Here is a 19740-nt window from a genome sequence, read left to right as displayed (position 1 = left end):
TTTCAAGTGATGGTTTGCAGGAACCATCACCAGGATGGCGGCCTGGATAATACTACAGCAAGGCAAGTATTTACTTGTTGATGGTACAGTAAGGTTGACCAGACAGGATGTTATCTATCTATACAGCTGATGGCCTGTAAGACTTCAAACAAGCATGTTTCAAGTTAATTAATGTGGCTCTCTGGTCATTTTAATAAATTACTTACTATTCATCCATTATTCTACTTCAGCACCAGGGGCCAATAGCAGTACAGGTAGTATTGGACCTCTGGACCCCAGAGAGCCCACACAGAAGTCATCACAGCACTGGGCTGCCCCTAACACTGAGCAGCAATGCTTAAGAAAAGACATCTGGCCATTGATTCATGATTTACACAATCAACATTAGTAATAACACACATGTTATCACTGACTAACAGGTACTTATGTTTTACAATATCATCGACAAAGGAAATGCACTAACCTGTTTTTTTCATATTCCTTGCTTTAAGAAATTAGTGACCAGAACTTTTAAATATTTTTGTTAAGTGTCTACCTGTATCTGCTTTAAAATCCTCTTCTTGTCTCAGATGCTCTAATTAAGAAATTACTTCAGTATCCCTGAGCTGATTTACATTGACTAACAAAAAAACCCACCAGGACCTTTTTTGCTTAGACATGAAATCTTGAAACATTTGATTTGCACCAGTGGATGTATTCTAATTGATTCTGATTGAATGGATACTTGTGTGTATGGTAATGGCGTTTCACATCTTTTTTATGTTAACTAGTCTCCACTGACATCTGACACAATAACCCCTTAATCATTGTCCCCTGGAGGGAACTCCAGATGCTAAGGACTCTCTGGGGATTGTTGGATAATAAACCACTGTGAACATAGAGAAAGAATTTTGGCACAATTAAAGCATGTTATTATAGAGTAATGCTCAGTTTTACGCCGTGAAGAGAAATTATCTGGCAGAAAAGGTGGCAGCCTAGATCTTCAGTAATGACAATACTTCAACTAAAACCTCACCTCATTTAAATTTAGACTCTCAAATGTTTGACTAGGGACGTAAACACACAGCCAGCATCTATTAACTCAACACCATAACTTAATAACTAAGTATGACGTGGAGTGATCACAGCAAAGCCTTAGGTCAATCTGCACCAAAAGAAACACATCATTTACTCACATAAAATAAGAGATAGACTCTGCAACTCGGCCTTGACCTCTCTGTAGCCATCCACATTAGACATCCTTTGTCAAACAGAACAAGTCACATATATAATTCCAAAAATGTTTGGAAATACATTTGTAAAAGTGGTTAAAGCTCTCAAACAAACAAAAACAGTGAAGCCCCATGGAGGAAATGCATTTCAGCCTAATGAAGCATGTAACAAACATTATCAGTTATATAATCTGTCCCCACAGAATAAATGCTCTCTGTTTAGAATTCTGCCACAAACTCTCTGTCCATGTCTAACGACTTAGGATTTACTAGAAAAACATATTGTTGGAGGATTATGAGGCTTCTTTCCGTCGTCTGGCAGCCAGACCGTTTGCTGTTATGTTATATTTGGGTAAGTGAGATTTAACTCCGCATCACTGTCGGATGAATGAACAGTCCGTTTGCATTCTCAGCTCGCGCACCAGTGGAGCAAGTCTTTACGCACGAGGCATCATTGGCTGAGACACTGCGCGTGTCACAGACAGAACGACGAACCGGCGAGCAGCCTGAACGCAGTCGGTTTGCGCGTTTCGGTGATTCTCTTGTGTCTGACTGTGAATTTGTGGCGATCGCTGCTGGAGCTGTTCACGGTGCTGAAACATGAACCAAAGCGCAGGAGCGGCGCAGCACGGGCGGAGATACTCAATAGACGAAAAGGTAAGAACCGACGTTTGCGGTTGTTGCGCCTCCCTTTCAGTTTCAGCTTTTTTACTACTTGGTGCCATTGTTTGTGTTAGTGAAACCCCGAGGGCTTCACTCTTACTTTATTGCCAATTTGCTTTAAAATTTTAGGGAAGTGAAGGTAGACGCGTATTCGAGAAGTTATGGGACAAAACGAAAGTTGTAACGAGTCATTAAAATTAAGTGTATCATTTGCAGGCTTGTATCTTAGGGGTCTTAGTGTTTGTTTAATATCAGATAAACGCATTGAGAGGAAGCGCCCCCTCCAGCGCATCCACTTGATTTGATTATTTATGTAACTTTGAATAGACGCATATGATGAAATAAATGTTATCATTTATTAGTGTATATAATGACAACGTTTTTGCTACTGACTTGAGGGTGTGAGTTAGGTTTGTGTTGAAAAACACATGAGCAAGCTGGAGACTGTCCTCGGCACAGCACTGTTTACTAAGAGTTTCATCATTTACCGCTTGACTTTTCAGCCTCTGTTTTGGGGCATATGCTTGAATATAAAAGTATTGGAACATACTGCACCTAATAGAGTTGTAGCCTGGGGACTTCCTTGCACTTTTTAGTTCTGTTTAGCTGCTAGGTTGGTGCTCATAAGAAAATACTCCTCAAAGGTACAGTCTCCTCTGTTATTATCCAATGTTGGTTATTTGATGAGAAATCACAAGTTATTTAAATAACACTCCCCTCACTTGGGATTATTGCAGTTGTATCAAAACCTACACCTAAACTAGAAACATACTCTGTACCTATGGGTCTCTTATTTATTTGGAGCTTAAATAAGTAAATGTTTGTACTTTATAGTAAGATAATAAGATTTGTTGTATTTGCCTCTAGATTATAGAGGCAATTCCAACAACTCTTATCATTACAACACATTTATTCTAGAGTCTAGAATAAATGTGTTTTAATGATTACTGTTAAACTAAACGTATATAGTCATTTGCAGTAATAACGTAAAAGCTTTAGTAGAATAAAAGGGGTTATAAAAAATAACTGAGCAGAGACCAACTGTTCAGGAACAGCAACATCTTTCATCATCACTTACTTAAATAAAACTGCATTTAAAAAAAAATAAAATTAAAACGAACATAAAAAGGAATATATCTGGATATGATTAAATTGGTAGAGTCACACTAAAATTCAAATGACTAAGCTGAAATAAATATGGCAGCTCAGTGCTGTGATATAAATAGGAGCCCCAGAATCATTTGATGAAAGGCAGTGTTAAATACAAACTGAACAAAGCTCCTATTAGCTGATCCAGCTATTGTTGGCTGTAAACCAACAGTAACACCTTGTGCTCTGGCACAAATGAAGCTGGAGCAAAGATCTGACGAATTACTGTAAGTGGGATTTTACTTGGTAATATTGAGGACTTAAGCTGCAGTGTTTGGACTCAGCTGGAGTTTGTTGCCATCTCAGACACTTGGCACTTACTGGTTGCCTTAGTCTTCGTTCTTAATGATTGACTGAGAAGGTAATGACCTACAGACCTACAGTACGAACTTGACGTTTTGGCCACTGGAAGCCGACAGACAGACATTTACTGTGAATTTCTAAATAAGACTAGTCCAGACAGACAAACAAGATGGAGAAACCAAGTAACCCTCAAGACTGTGCAAAACAATTCACTTAAATTAAAACTCAGGAACTACAAACAGGAGAAGATAGATTAAACAAACCAACAGTAACCAAGTACTGTATCAGTGTACACAAAAACCGAGGGTGGAGGAAGTCCTTACATCCTGGATGTGAAAAAATGTGGTAAAGGTGATTGACATAAAACAGGGACATGAGGTGACGTCCCTTTGATCCCCACAATCAAACGAGCAAACGAGCACACGCACAGTAGATGATAAAATTATATGAGGTAACAGTGTTTGTAACCTTTAACGTAAGTAGTGTTGGTCCCACGGTTGAAAATAGGATAAAAATCCATTCTGGGACATGAAATGCTGAAGGATGATAATTCTAACACACAAGGAAAGTCAGTGGATCGATGCCATTAGTGCCTGTAGATGTTCTATAAATAATAGCAATAAATCCAATCAATATGGATAATATCACTCTGGAAATGCTGACTTACAGCCTAATGGATGGCTCAACTGATACTGCCATTTCTAGAAGTGCATTACTGGTGTGCAACTGCAGAAACCAATTCAAACACCTACAGTAGGTACTTGCTACACTCTACACGTCTCAATACATGCAGCATATGCAGCCTGTGAAACCAACTGCAGAAAAAGGTGAATGACTTTGTGACTTTGCCCCATCATTAGCTTTGAGGGAGGAGTAAACGCATATATTGCTAGTAGCTGTACAGTTGTTTGTGTTCTTGGCCTCTGATTCAATCGATATACATGTTAGCTGTAAAATTACAGTTTTACTTTGATTTTCTTCTGTCTTCCTACATGTCAGGTAACACGAGGGCTAATAAAGTAGGAAGCAGACTTCACAACTGTTCTAAAATTCTGGGAACTGATTTATTTAACAGCTGTGTATGATACATATTTATATAAATAATAATTAATTAACAAAGCAATTATTTTTCCCATAATATCTCAATTTAACCACTTGTACACACAGCTGCACTACCTGGTCATTCCTCGCTCACCTCCCACAACACACTGGTCAAATACTATCTCAGGGTCAGCCTTCTGTCAGGCCAACCCATTTCCTCTGTGGGGACGTCCAAACCCTTCTCTCCAAACACACTGCTGCTGAAAGGCGGAATATATCAATAAACATTTCTGACACTAAAACACATAATATGTTTAATCAAAATATATTCAAGACACTCAACCTTCTCGACTGCTTTAAGACATAAACTAAAAGGATGTGTGTGAAGTCACCCTCATTTTGCTCTCACCTATGACATCACTGATGAGGTCATGAGGTTTTAAAAGGAGGAAGTACAGTAATTGGGTGCTTGTTCCTTTGTCTCCTACCTGGTGAGTATGTGTGTGTGGTTTCAAACAGGTTGCAATGTATATTAAAACTAAATAGGGACAAGTGGAGTGCTCTCACTCACTTTGTCACACTACATTCACACTTAAGATTACAAACTCTCCTCCTGAACCGCAGCCTTAACGTGGTGGAGGAGTTTGTGTGCCTGAATGACTTCGGGAGCTATGTTGTCTGGGGCCCCTGGTAGGCCCTGGTACAGCCTCCCAAGGAAAACAGGTCCTGGGCGACAGGCCAGACTAAGAGCAGTTCACAAACCCCTATGAATAGTTTAAAAACAAGGATCGAGACCTCGCCCCCCCGGCGCAGCTGGGGCCCCACCCTGGAGCCAGGCCCAGGGTTGGGGCTTGCATGCGAGCGCCTGGTGGCTCCCCAGCTCAGCTGCCATGTGTTGTACTGTAGATTTCCCCAGTAGACGAGAGGGTTGCTTCCCTGTGCCTTCGGGTCAAGGATAGGTCACTTACTGTTGTTTGTGCCTTTGAGCCGAATAGCAATGTGAACTACGAGGCCGTCTCTGGAGGGAGTGTTGGAAAGCGCTCCAACTGGGGATCCCAGGCCAAACATGCTGCAGCCCGTGCTATTGCGGAGATAGAAACTCGGGCCTGTGAGGAGTTTGGGGAGGCCTTGGAGGAGGACTAACCTTCGGCCTCAAAGAGATTCTGGCAAGCAGTTGACGCCTCACGAGGGGGAAGCAGTTCTTCGACAACTGTTTTCAGTGAAGGTGGTCGGCTGTGGAACTACCAGTCAATACGTTCCTACCCTCACCTATGGCCATGAACTTTAGGTTTATCCGGTGCCCCGGATAAAGTGGTTATAAATAGATGGATGGATATTACAGACTGAGCATCAGAGCAGTTATAATTTAATTTCACTTTCTGATTGCTGTTTCAACCAAATCAACAATGCCACAGCTTCTTGGTTCACTGTTCTTCTTTCTGCCAGTGGCTGCTACTCAAATAAATTGTGCTTTTTAAGAAGTTGCACCCAAGGGCTTTGTAGCTCTAAGTTGTGTGTCAGTTGTCAGCATTAACAGTTTCCATACCTACATATTTCACATCTATCCTCAATAAGTTTAATTATTACAGAAGATTACGAGTTAAAACAATCGGTTTCTCAAGTAAAAGATGAGGATTTTTAGGTGGAATAGTTAAACAGCTGACTTTGGCTTTATATCTTGGCAGAAACCGAAAACAAAAAAAGACATGTTTCTCCTCTGGTTGCTTTGTATGCAGCGGATGGAGGCTTATGAAATAGACTGTTGCTCTCTGGAGAAAGGCAGAGCTGCAATTTATGTGCGTTTTTCTGTTTATGTGATAGTTGGAACTAAATACGATTAAGAGATGAATTAATGAGCCACTTCCTTTTGTTTGCCACAGGATTCCCCCAGGTGGCTCATCTCGGGTGATCACACAGAAAAGGCTCATTTTCTTAGACTAACACATTTTTCTCATAGTGGAGGGCTCATCGGTCCATACAGTTCTTTTTCAACACATATGGCTATCTGACAGCTGTGATTACATACCGTGGCTTGGCAATCAGCTGTTGGTACATTATTGTGTTCCATCTGGATTCTTCAGCAACTGTGTTATTATCCATGTCACCTGGTGCTGGACTGCATCAGGTCTGGGAACCAATGTAGATAAGATCATCCATCTCATCTTAGAACATCTTAGAATGGTGGAACAGTGTTTATAGAATTGTATACGTTGTACCTGCATGTGTGTTCAACGTTTGGCTTGTAGCTGTCTCTGGATTCTCTTCCATAGAGTAACATGATCCTTAAACCTGTGCATTCAGTGAGTTTAGGTGTCTGCAATCAGTCAGACAGTCAAAAAGCTTTGGTTCAAACCTAATATAGTATGACACTCACTCTACAGTCTATGTGTCAGTGGAAACCATTCTTCTATAGTTGTGCATAAGATTGACATGTTCAATAGGTCATTTATATAAAATTGCTGCATTACAATGAATGAATGAACAAATTGCAGTCTATTGTGAATGCATCAGTGAGTAATTGTTAGGAGCTGGAGCTGTGATGACTGTGAGGGTTCTATAGTGCAACAGTGCAACTCTATACATTTAAGTTTGCTCCATTAAAAAGGGGCAACCTGTCCTGAAGTGAAGAATTTGAAGTAAAGAAGTAAAGAATGTGAGAGGCAGCAGGCCTTCTGTCAATGCAATAGTATAAGCATGGTACAGTGCTACAGCAGCCTAGCAGCTGGCATGGACAGCTTGAGGTGTAAGCTCTCCCTGCACATGGCACAAACATCAGTTCCTCCCAACAAAATAGGACACGTAAAATCAAGGTGTACAAAAGGCTAAGTTCAGCCAAAACAGATTCATTAGTGTCCCAGCCTGCCTGATGGCACAGTGTGATGCTGCTGTCTCAAGAGAAAGGGTCTCACTGGGGAGGCAGGGAGAGAGCCAGGTGCTTGAGGGGAGCGCCCACCGTGGGACACACAGTGACTGTCAGCCTCCTGCGGTCACATTCCCTGCAGATCAACTTTCCATAGCACGTGAGCAAATGAGAAACTTTCCCCCTAAACCAACATATGGGAATAAGCCTGTAGAAACCAAATAGATTCAGAGATTATGGAAATTCTACCCCAGGAGTGAAACACATTCAAAACTGTACAGTCAAAACACTAGTCATCAGTCAAATGGCAGAAGAATTGAAACTTGCTGCCACTTTGCGAAATCTGGTGAGACGGTAAAATATGACATTACTGCAGATGTTTTGTGGTATTTGACAAGTGACAATGTTTCTTTAGTTTAGATGTTTATGGTTTGAGGCAGATGTCTATGAACAAATCAGTGCGGTGAACTGCTTACAGACAGGCATTGAGCTGTTAGCTGTCTGTACAGCGCTGTCTGGATGCCACATAACAATATCACAAGTAAAACTGCTTTCACAGATGCTTTGCAAACATTGCTAATAGCTAATGTTGGCAAGTTACAGCATTGGCTGCTGTAATATGCTCCCGTGCAAAACCTCAGGGCCAGTTTGAGTGACTTTGTCCCCACTCTCACCTTATAACCACACATCCTGCTAGGTCACATGAAAAAGTAGGAATTGCTAGTTAAGCCCCCCCACTGACTTACAATACAGCGTCCCCTTCAGCCCTCATACCCTGTGTCTCCCTTGTAGCCTGCTGGGTGTGCCCCAGGGAGCAGGCACTATGTCAAAGTGGCCACTGAGCTATAAGGTGATGTGAAGTTGCCATCTTGCCTGTGTCTTGTTTTGTGTTGTTCATTTAAAGCCAGTGAGCTGGAGAAAAAAACCTCCACATGAGCTGCCTGTATCTTATTACTGTAACAAGTTACAAACAGAAATGAAACCTTCATAGCAGGATGTATATGTGATCAGATTCTATCAGGTTGATTCTGACTCATTGGCTCATCATGGCTCAAGTCATCAGTATTTTTTGTTGGTTTTGTTAAATGCTGTTATGTAATAGTGATGTGGTAGTTTGAGGTTTATCATTATGCAACTCTTATTTTTTGTGTTTAGTCTATGTTACAGCAGAGAATGTGGACACCAATCAATGTAATAGGTTCAAATGTGGATTACAAGATAATGACTTCCTCCCATTTTGATAAATGTGCTGTGATGATGGCTTTAATATCTAAATATCACCTGAGCTGATGTTCTGTTCGATGCAGTAATTCAAATTGAACTATGCCTTTATTTATGCTTATCAACAAGAAATTGTATTTTAAATCATCACATTTTATTAACTTTGATTCTTTAGACACGAGAACACATTTGAACTTCACACAACACTTCAGAGTGATGCTACTATACTGTACATCTGTTTCTGCCTTTGAGCAATCACTTTGAGTTGCAGTAAAAGCAATACAAGTAAATCTAGTAATGAATTTTGTGTTTGAGACTGTAAAAAGGATGACGCCTTAATTTTTTAGCAAGTAATTGACTGTTCTCCGTTTCCTTTCAAAGCACAAACATTAACTGGAAGCCCTTGATTTGATTATACCTTATTTTAGAGTGCTGCTTTGTTCATACAAGCAACATCCTGGGGAAAGCAACCAACTTTCTAAACTAGGTCAAGCCAACAGATTATTCTCATCTGTCAAATTTTGTGTTATGCAAATTAAAGTCGCAGGTATATTAATGTGACTATTTACAGCTTTCTAAATGTCAGATCTTAAAACAAATCGGAGTCTAAAAACAACTGCCGATCTGTTAACCTGATGAGATGCTGAGCTATTTTTGTATGACCTTACAACAGACCGAGCAGCAGCTTAGAATAGAGGGTCTATGTGTATAAATTTGACATATTGACATACAGTATTAACTTTATTTGATCACCTCGCCTCTTTGTCCTCCTCCACTTCACTGTAAATAACTGGTGTTAATGAAGGATCAGATTTGTTTTATCTGACACAGGATGTGGGGACCGCATCCAAATGTACCATCAGAATATGTACAGTAAGCAGTGAATGCAGCCAAACTAAGCAGTGGCTGGTAATGTCTTCCTCAGGGTATCCCCATATAGGTTTCACCCAGGGGACTCAAAGGAGGTGAGTTCTATATCTCTGAAGCTCAAATCTGATTCTTACAAATATATTTTCTTGATCTCAAAAAAAGAGTTTACCAAGATCGCTGCAGTCTTTAACTGTCCACAGTTTCACCTACTGCTGAGTATAAAAGTGGGTCACAGAGTGGTAAGCAAAGCCATTGCTTGTTGGAACAACGATAATGATGTCCATAATAATCCTGCCATTCCCACAATAAAGAGGTTTTGTACTAGCACAAAAATAGAACAACAGGCGAGGGAATGGTTTCAAAATCAGCCTCATTTTGTAGAATGTTTGTCTTACCTCACTAAATGGGTAAGGGAATGCAATAATTGTGTTTTGATGATAGTGGAGCGAATATTTTATTCACCACTGTAAATTAGACACGTGTAAAATGAACATGAAAAAAAGAAAAAGATGCTTTTTATATCTACAGTATATATCTGTGAATCATAGAACTTGCATGAGTTCAGTAAGAATATGTCTTACCTTCAGGATTCTTGACCAGCAAACCAATACTGCTCCGATTCCACTTACTTAGTGTACTAACAAGGTAATTTTTAAATTCAATTATTTTGTCACAAGAAACGAGTCACAGTGACTCTCAGCTAAGTACGTACAATAGAACTGCTCATAGTAAAATGGTCTAACGACAGGTTTGAATAAATAAAATACAAAGTTTACACATACTACAATTATTACAGCATTTAGAATTCCTACATGAGCAGCAGACAACAGAAAAACAAATTGATGAATGATGAGGCAATAATCCACTCACAAAGGCACTATTTCCACTTGTTATAGCAAAGTGAATAACTAGTACCATCAATGAAAGTAACTAACAAACTACATACACACAGTAAACCACCGCTCATGCAGGACAAACAAGGCAGCAATGTACAGAATGATTGAAAAGAGAAAAGGTTTGAGACAAAAGTGGTTTTCACACTTTACAGTAATTCAACTCCAAAAGGTACACTGTACCTGAGCACTGTACCATGGATGCTAAGATCCAGACACATGTTGCTGTTTTTTTATACATTTTGTTGCCACTTGGCTGAACTAACCCAAAGAGACAGATACATGTACCTGTCAGTTAAAGTTACAGTAGACCTACAGTAATAAAACACTGATGCTGTCTTATCTTGGCAGTGAGAACTTTGATCATATCAGCCACTAGAAGCTGTCTCTGTTCCTTGACAGGTCTGCCAAAACATCACTGTTGTTTTCAGCCATCAGGGGAGAACATGGAATGTGTGGATGGGTTTCATGGCACCTCAGACCTGTGGTGAAAAAGTGTGACAGTGAAATGAAACAAATAGATTCAGAAAACCAGTGTTGCCCAGCGGTCCTGTCTGTTTGTTGGCTTATATGAGTAGGCTGCTCAACTGACTGGTTTGTTACTTTTACACTTTATGTTTTATTTGTACATTTACTCTATTTGTTAGTACTGTATTTTGTTTGTTCCTGCTTTAAGGATTTTCTAAAAAAAATCTAGAAAGCAGTAGATTGTAGGTTTTGTATGTCTGTTGTGTTTTTTATATTGAACTCTTTTACCCTAGCTTCCATTTTGACCTCTTGTGGCTCCAAGATTAGCTTCCTGTTCTTTTAAAACATACTTTTGTGCATCTAGAACAGTTGTCAGGTATGAATAAGTGTATCAGGACTAGTTTATGTGCAATTTAACATTCCTATTGTGCATAGTGCATAGTTGCAGAACTTGGTCTCTCCAGGACTGAAATAAATATTCACTGAGAGCATAGGACTGTGGATTTCTGCAACATTTGTGCTTAAATTTTTTCTGTTCTTCAACTGGACAAACCTTGACTGAGTCTGAAAGAAAACACGGGGCCAAACCTCCTGCACAGATATTCATAGCCTTGTTGCCCAAGCTCACTCTAATCTTCTTAATGAACTCAGAAAAAGTTTTGATAAACATTTATATTTTAACATACAACATTCTGCCATTCCTGATGTTCTATATATGATTACGCTCCAGTTTCCATAACGTCAGTGGTGCCCTGCAGAGGATGAAGTAGACAAGAGGAGCAGAAGCAGTTGTGTAATGTGCTGCATACCAAAATCAATCCATTACTTTCTGTGAAAATGTAAGCAAGTGATACATATATGAATACATTTTACTGTCAATAACAATTTTTTTCTAATTTATAACTTATCAGTGTCTATATTCTATTATCTATTTGCTGCCATTTTGTTTTCCAAAACTGTGGAAATCACCAAATGACATGCAACCTTTAAATGTTAACCACTTCTGGAAATAAGTGTGAAAATTCAATCTTTTATACCAGATTTAACTCCGACTCTTTTAAACTGCTTCACTAATGTATGTCAGGTAGAGAAGACTATTGCTTTAAAATGCTGCACCACAAGAAAGTCATTAACCCAAGCAGTTTTCCCACACACTTAGAAATCACAATCTTAATGATAAAGGGGCCATTTTGTACCTGAAAGATCTATGATGTCATTTGCAGAGTGTCACATAAAAGCTCTGCCTCAGGTCATAAACAGTCAAAGCTGCTTAATAGATTCAGACCTTATGTGATAGAAGCTCTGCTGGAGGATGGACAGATGGTGCAGGTTGCCTGTGAGCTACCGGCTCTGTTTGCATTACGCTCGGTGCATTAGCAGGTTTTAAATCATTAACAGCGACAAGAGAAATAAGTTTTGGTGCAATCCAATACCTTCCTGTGAGCTTTCAAATGATCAAAGGCAAAATGAGTATGCTGTTTTCTTTTATTAATATGTCTTAATGTAGATGCATGTTTTAAGAAGCTTTTGGTAAAAGGCAATTGGTCAACAGATTATTGCCACAGCTGGGACAGAGGTATGTTAACATCGTTTCTACTAATTACATCCTTCACACATTCCCCTACAAAAGTACAGAACAGTGTTCTTTTTTTTTCAGGAAGACTGAGTAGCAGACACAGTAGGGCCTTTTGTTTGAACCCACCCACTTCTCATGTGACAACAGCCAAAGCAGCCAGAGGGACTTGTTTAGATATAGATTCTAATCACTTTCATATTAGGTAAATATGTAAGTTGACAGCACGGTGGTACAGTTAGCACTGTCGCCGCTTGGGTACGATTCCCGGGGGCGGACAGGGTGCTGTGCCTTTCTGTGTGGATTTGCATGCTCCTTCCATGTTCGCGTGGGTTCTCTTCGGGTTCTCTGGCTTTCTCCCACGGTCCAAAGACTGATCACTCTGAATTGCTCGTCGGTTTGAGTGTGTGTGTGAATGGTTGTCTGTCTGTGTGTTGCCCTGCGATGGACTGGTGACCTGTCCAGTGTGTACCCCGCCTCTTGCCGGTAGATAGCTGGGATCGGCTCCAGCACCACCTGCGACCCCGCATGGGAATAAGCAATGGAAAATGTATGGATGAATGTAATTTGTCAACTTACATATTCAATTCAATTTCGTTTTTGCTGTTTAGAAATATGTCTCTTTCTTTGATATGTTGTGCAAATGCTGCACTGCCATGATATGATGACTCAAAGGTTGCAGTGATAACATCTGCAAACTTTAACAGTGAGTAAGATATTTAATGGATGGATTTGTAAAATTAATTTCCAATTTTGTTGAATTAACTAATGTCACAGCTTTTATGACTGTGAATATAAAACCCTATACATTTTTCTTGTATCCGCTGATCACCGTTCCTTGGTGCAAGCACCATCTGCCAAATTCTCTGCTTAACCCCAGAGTGACTCACACCCCTCAATTCTAATAATTATTACATTCTACCTGCAGTGCTCACATGATACATGTACGCCTTACTTAAATCTTTGCTCCTGTCATGGCCTTGGGCATCTCCAATACATTATACTGTCAAGCTCACTCTAATAACAGAGACATAAATTGCTCATAGAGCTACAGGGGACATTGTTGTAATACTGCCTTATGTCCAATAGGCTGCAGTCTCACACTGCAAAAATATCAGACAGCGTAAACGTGAGACCGGCTCATACTCGTAGGGCAGACTGTAGCTGCAGCTTATGGGCTGAACTTCCTACTAACAGGTCTCATAAGACTTTTTTATGTTGATCTCCTCAACTCTGAAATTTTTTTGTACAGAGCAAGGACAGAAGATTTTTTAAAAAGAAAGTGCTTTAAACCCATCTGTTGTTTCGAGACATTAAAACGTGGAGATGTTAAGCAGATAGTTTCAGACTTTAATAGTGGTCAGCTCATGAGATGCGCTGTGCTTAGGAAGGGATATCAGCAGCTTGTCAGTAGAAAGAATGGGTTTGTGCATTTGGACTCGCTTTGCCTCTTACTACCAGCGCTCTCATATCTCTGGCTGGAAAGCTTCAATTCATTGGCATAGATATGAAAGGCTGCATTCAGCAGATAGCTCTATCTATAAATCCATCCGGTGCCCCCACCTCCCTTCAGAGGGGCCCACACTGGCTTCATCCATATCATGTTACTACAGAATATTATAGGAATACAAAACCAAAGCCCCAAACTGAACGCCTGCCTTCGAATGGATGAGTACGCTATTGTTTTATCTTTTGCCTTAACATGTTTAGAAGAATAGACACTTGTCCCCAAATGGAGTCTATGTCAGTGCTGACATCCAGGAACATCGCTTTATTGTTGTGTTTTCCTCCTTTTGAAGTCAAGTGACACCTTCAGGGTAAAGAGCCTATTATGGATCTTGATGAGCTTCTGATCATTTGTATTAGCAGTTGGATGTGGTGATAGGGGGACAGCAGCTTGTTGTTTGTGGGTCTTAAATCCTAATCTAATATATTCTATGTGTACATGTATAGCATAAATGTTTAAATAGAAAACAAAACAATACAACAAACCTTTAAATGTGGAATCGCTAATGTATCAGTAGTAGTAATCACCTGCTGCAGCTCAATGTAGCCAACATTGTCAGGTAGTGACAAAGTTGATGGTTTTGTGGAATGTTCAAATCTCGTCAACTATTGTTGTTATGCTTTAGCAGTTATGAGGAAAATGTCTGGAAGTTGAGTCATGGCATCTGAAGTGTTTGCCTCCAGAAAGCTTCATCAGTCTTAAAATGGAGCTACCTGGATAGGTAGCAAGACAACCTGATCTGCACTGACATATGGAGAGATTATATTCATATTATGTTACTTTCTGTGTTTTTTTATTTAGCTTACATATTAGTCCACTAGGTGCCAGAAGCAACTGCCATATAAGTCTGAATGTGTCCAGTACCTGCCCTTGACAGTTCTGACTAGCTGCAGACCATAGTGGAGCCAACAGGTACAGTACAAGCCAAAACAAAATTAATACGTTGGCCGGAAATATTCAAGAAAGAAAAGAAAAGCCAAAGCCAAGAAAAACATTTCTTCCAAAGCTGTGAGATACAGCAAGCTGCAAGCTGACACACTGGTTGTTTCCTCATCAGCTCCCCATCATTTGTCTTTGCACTTTTCTTATTTTACAGTGTTAGGTTGTAAACAGTTTGTTATGTGGGACTGACAGTGACAAACAGTGATAAATAAAGCCTCCCCTACAGCAGTGGCTTTAGTGGCAGAGGTTTTAGTGCTGCAAGTGCGAAGATACCACTTGTGGAGTCTGAGTGATCATAACAAGTACAGTGTCTACTGTAATATACATGTAATCTGCATAGTACATGTCAAAGTGCTGTTTAGTTTACAGCCATCCCATCCCTGTTGTGGCCCTGAAATGGTAAAAAGGTAACCATGAATTACCTCCAAGGAGTTATAATACCTTTGAGGACCATTCTGTTGTAGCAACTTTAAATATGATGTATTCATCTAGATTAGATGAACTATTATTAGACTATTCCCCTTTTTCTACTTGAATCAGCCAGTGGATACTTATTATATCAGTGATCACCTTGTTACTAATATAAAGATCCACACTCCTGTGACATAGTGGACTGCAAATTTATGTAAATAACTATAATGATGTACTATGTAAGTAATTTATGAGAGGGAACAAAAAAATGAAATCAGACACATCCAATTCCTTGTTTTTCCTGTGCAAACTTGGGAATGAAAATGATTCAGTTTTGACTTCACCATTCATCATGAGTAGGCTCTCATGATGAATGAGAAAAACTAGTGACACAGGGTTAGTTGTATTTCCATGAAGGTGCATCAATTCACTGACACGTGTCAGCTGATGAACTAAACCTCTGTTTTTCCCCGTCATGTTTTGCTTATCTCTGTACTAATGTGATCTGTAATATTGTATCTGAACCTGAATGAATCAATACAGCTCCAAAGTTTTAATGCAGCAACTGTTGAGGAACATGGACTGTGACAACTTGTCTATGTTTCTGTCAAGACAAAGATCAGAATATGTCAACGGGGTGAAGTTATTTGCAGGAAAAGGAAACTGGTGTCTTGCAGAATCCCATATCCTAGAAGTTACAGTATATTACACTACATCCCAGACAGGCTCCTCTCAAAGGTTCATAATGTTCTATTGAGGGGGAAATATTGATCTGCTCTATGCTGCCCTTCTGAGAGCTTGACTTATATTATTAAAAAAAGTTAACAGGAAAATAGTTGACTACTTTTTCTAGGGATACCATGGGATGTCCTGGAGCCTCGCATCTGTCTCCACTTTCACAGACTGCTGTGTTTCTAAGAACATCCATATCACAATTGATTTATGTATTCATTTATTTATATATTTGCTAGACATGGTTGACCGCCCGGGTTTTCCTTCCTGTGTGGAGTGTTCTCCCCGTGTTTGAGTGGGTTCTCTCCGGGTTCTCCCACGGACCAAAAACGTGCATTAGGATGATTGATTGGTCACTCTGAATTGCCCGTAGGTGTGAATGTGTGTGTGTGTGTGTGTGTGTGTGTGTGTGTGTGTGTGTGTGTGTGTGTGTGTGTGTGTGTGCGTGTGTGCGTGTGTGTGTTGCCCTGTGATGGACTGGCGATCTGTCCAGGGTGTACCCTGCCTCTCGCCCAAAGACAGCTGGGGTGGGCTCCAGACACATTGGGAATGAGCGGTAGAAAATGGATCGATGGATGGGTTGACTGTCCATATCAGGCTAGGATGAGATCACTGAGTTTGTGTTATTTCTTCTCTAGGCCCTATAGTAATGTAGTTTACGTCGAAATTACTTTATAACCGTTAATTTGGCTCATTTCTCATTTTTACAATAGTTGAACTGGATCGGAGATGTGTTATATGCCGCACAAAAATATACAATATAAACTTCATAATGCATTTCTGAACATGTTTACTTTCCTTTATTTTTACCATCTAACTTAAAATAAACCAGAGTCAGCTCTAAAAATTAGCCATACAATTTAAAGGGCTGCAGAAAATGAGAACCTGATATAAGCGGTGCTGCAGAATGGATTATCTTGAAAGTTGATTTGTGAATGTTTCAGAACTTTAAAATTCAAGTGTTGCTAATGTACAGTCTTACACTTAATTTTCTGGATCCGTTTGATCTGACCGAGTCTAACATACACTGTAAGGACAAAACCTCAGATTTATATGATTTTGTTCCTCTGGACAAACCTGACAGGACTGAAAGCTACAATAAGTTGTATTTTTGTGAAGTATGTGAATCAGAACCTTCCTCTGTCTCCATTTAAAGTTAAAACACACGTTTTGTCAAAAACATGGACCTAAAAAGATAAGGATTAGAAACAATGTGACGGTTGCTAACATGAAAGTCTGTTCTCTCTGTTGTATAAAATGTACTGAAACCATGAATCTAAACCCTGTCATCCTGGCAGCTATGTTTCCATGTCTTATAAAGCATATGACTGAAGTGCTATCCAAGACTAACACTGGTTCTGGATTTATTTATTGGGAGATGTGTCAGCACATTAAGTGCTTATGACGAATGATTTACATCTACTGATGACCTTTGCTTCATTGACATGTAAACATGCAAATAGCACATATTAGTATCCCTGTGACCTTTAGTTACCTATGGGTAAAAACATAGGTAATAGTCCCCCATTAAACAATCCTGATTTACACAGGACACATCTTCCTTAATGACAACATGAGAACCTCTCGTTGTTCTATTGTAAGTGGGCGGGTATGACATGAAGCCTTTCAGCTTATAATGACCAGTATTATTATTCTCCTTACACATGTCTGAATGTGACAGTCTCCTGAATGTGTTTTTTCACATTTGGGGGTCACCTGTGGAGGAAAAAGCATATCTTAATATATTGAATCTTTAATATACATGTACATACTGTAAATACTTAATTATGTAAATGATAAAAATTTAAAATTAAATTCAGTTAAGCAGGTCCACACATTGCCCCTCTTATCTCTTTCATAACCATGTCCCACTTATGGTTGATCTCAGACATCCCTGCTTATCCCACCAATATGAGAACTAATGACTTTTAAAAGCAGAAATGGAAAATTGAGCCTCACTTTAAAAGCAGTGCAGTGAAGAGATGACCAAAGATGCAGACACTGGAAATGAGACGCACCCGTTAAACCTTTTAACCGTGTCAGGATTAACCTCTCTGTTGATCTGTAACACCAACATCGCTGCATCTTCTGTCTTTGCTGTTTAAGCTGCTGTGTTGTGTGATTCAGGGGTGATTCAGGAGGCCAACAGCTTTTAGTGGGACCATTTTTAGCCATTTGAAGCCACAGGAATAAGCAGATTGACGTTTTGTTTTACAACAGTCCGAAAAAGTCCAGAAGGGTTGTTTTGTATAATATGGACTTGAATAATGCAATATTAAACACATACACACATCTGTGGTTTGTACCACGACCCCATCCAGTAATAACAGCACCTTCTCCCCCCTGAAACCAGAGATGGATTCAATATAACAAACTGGAATCTACCCTTGCAACATGATTGGAAAAGAAGCAGCACATCCCCTCAGAAGATTCCATGTCAGTCAGCTGAATGTTTTGTCCTCTGGGTGAATATTTGTTTATGTGTTTCACTGGTTTATGTTTCAGAGCTTCTCTGTATGATCTCTGACATATTTGTTTCTGGCTGGCATGCGAGGTCACTCATTTATCGTCTAAAATTGAATCACTGGTTGGAAAAAGCCAACCAGTGTTGGTCCTCCTACTCCATCTGCTGCATCGTCTCTAACCTTATAAAAATCAAATGAGCAAAGAAACTCTCCATTAAATATCACAGGCAGCACCTGGGCTTTCTCTAATATCTATGGAAATTCATGTTTTGGCTGGGAGGCACTTGCTTCTCTGTCTGTTTACCTGAAAACCGCAACAGTTAAAGTCTAAAGTCAGAATCCTTAATCCTCTGAAACTACTGTACTTGCATACAAACATGCATACTGTATCAGAAACATCAGGAAAATAGTCTTTACAGTGTTTCATATGTTTCATATTCTGCTTATTTAGTTATTTTACGAAATTGCTGCTCGTTTGTTTTTAAATTCATGGTTCATGTTATTTTCTCCTTTGAAGCTGCTCAGCAGAGCAGAATTATCTGTTTTTTATAGCAATACAGAGGGCACAGAACATCAGAGAAAGTCACCTACCTTGTGTTTGTCTAACGCTAAACTGCTGTCAGCACAAAGGCGATGAGCGTAAAATTCATTCAGTGTGGAGGTTGTGTACCAGCAGGGACGTTACTGTACAGGCACAACCGACTGGCAGCGAATGATGCTGGAGAACAGACACAGACAGGACTGATGCAGAAGACACTTATTGTAGTAATTTTGGTTAACTTTTCATTTAAATAATACAGTACACCACAGGAAAATATGGGTGTAGAATATAGCTACTGCAGTTTGTGTGCACATTATACTGTAGATGTAAAAACAAAAAAGAGCAAACAGTGACATTATATTTGTCCAATGTTTATCTGATCATAATCTGATAATTATTTAATTAATTATTTAATTTTTCATTGTGTAGGTGAACTAATCATTATATAAAAAGAAACTCAGGAACTGAGAACAAACTGAGGATCATTCATCAACACGTTACAGTAGCCTACGTTAGAACATCCACTTCTTTCTGTCTCTTTAGTCTTTACTATTAAAAGGAAAGGTGGTTGAAACAGACTGTGAGAGTAGCTCTGGTCCCACTGGGAATCAACACCACCCACTGCACACCTCCCAGCTTTACGGTGCTCTCAGGTTATTGTTTTGGTTTGCTGCTTGGTTTGATTGAGTCCCACAGGCCCTCACCAGCTCAGCTACCCATTCACCCGTTCTTCTAGACTGTGCACAGCGGTGCAACGACTCATAGAGCTCGCCAGTAAACAACTGAGAGGTGAAAAGAATCTAAAGAAACTCTGCTACTAACTCTGCTCGGCCATGAAGCAAGAGAACAGAGTAAGGATGCAAACAGCTGATGGTGAGAAAACGTTCAGC

The 19740-nt window shown here is 39.7% G+C and overlaps 1 protein-coding gene across 5 annotated transcripts in view; it reads left to right on the top strand.

Annotated features, from left to right (window-relative positions):
• LOC114846794 (inactive dipeptidyl peptidase 10-like) overlaps positions 1-19740 on the top strand; it is a 130063-nt gene that overhangs the window by 32915 nt on the left and 77408 nt on the right. Inside the window, exons 1-2 of one of the 5 annotated variants that reach the window (XM_055505197.1) lie at positions 13891-14069; positions 14561-14671. The exons of 1 other annotated variant lie outside the window; for it this stretch is intronic. Coding sequence is in view for 1 of the 4 variants with exons in the window: in XM_029135868.3 (XP_028991701.1) it covers positions 1812-1868 (57 nt within the window). In the remaining 3 variants the exon portion in view is untranslated. Of the gene's footprint in view, positions 1-1382; positions 1869-13890; positions 14070-14222; positions 14672-19740 lie in introns of those variants that run through there. 3 more of the 5 variants (XM_055505199.1, XM_029135868.3, XM_055505198.1) reach the window with 3 other exon arrangements.

The sequence above is a fragment of the Betta splendens genome, chromosome 21 (genome assembly GCF_900634795.4).
Source record: "Betta splendens chromosome 21, fBetSpl5.4, whole genome shotgun sequence".
Classification (NCBI taxonomy): domain Eukaryota; kingdom Metazoa; phylum Chordata; class Actinopteri; order Anabantiformes; family Osphronemidae; genus Betta; species Betta splendens.
Note: the sequence above shows the minus strand (reverse complement) of the source record. Positions and strands in the feature narration are given on the sequence as shown.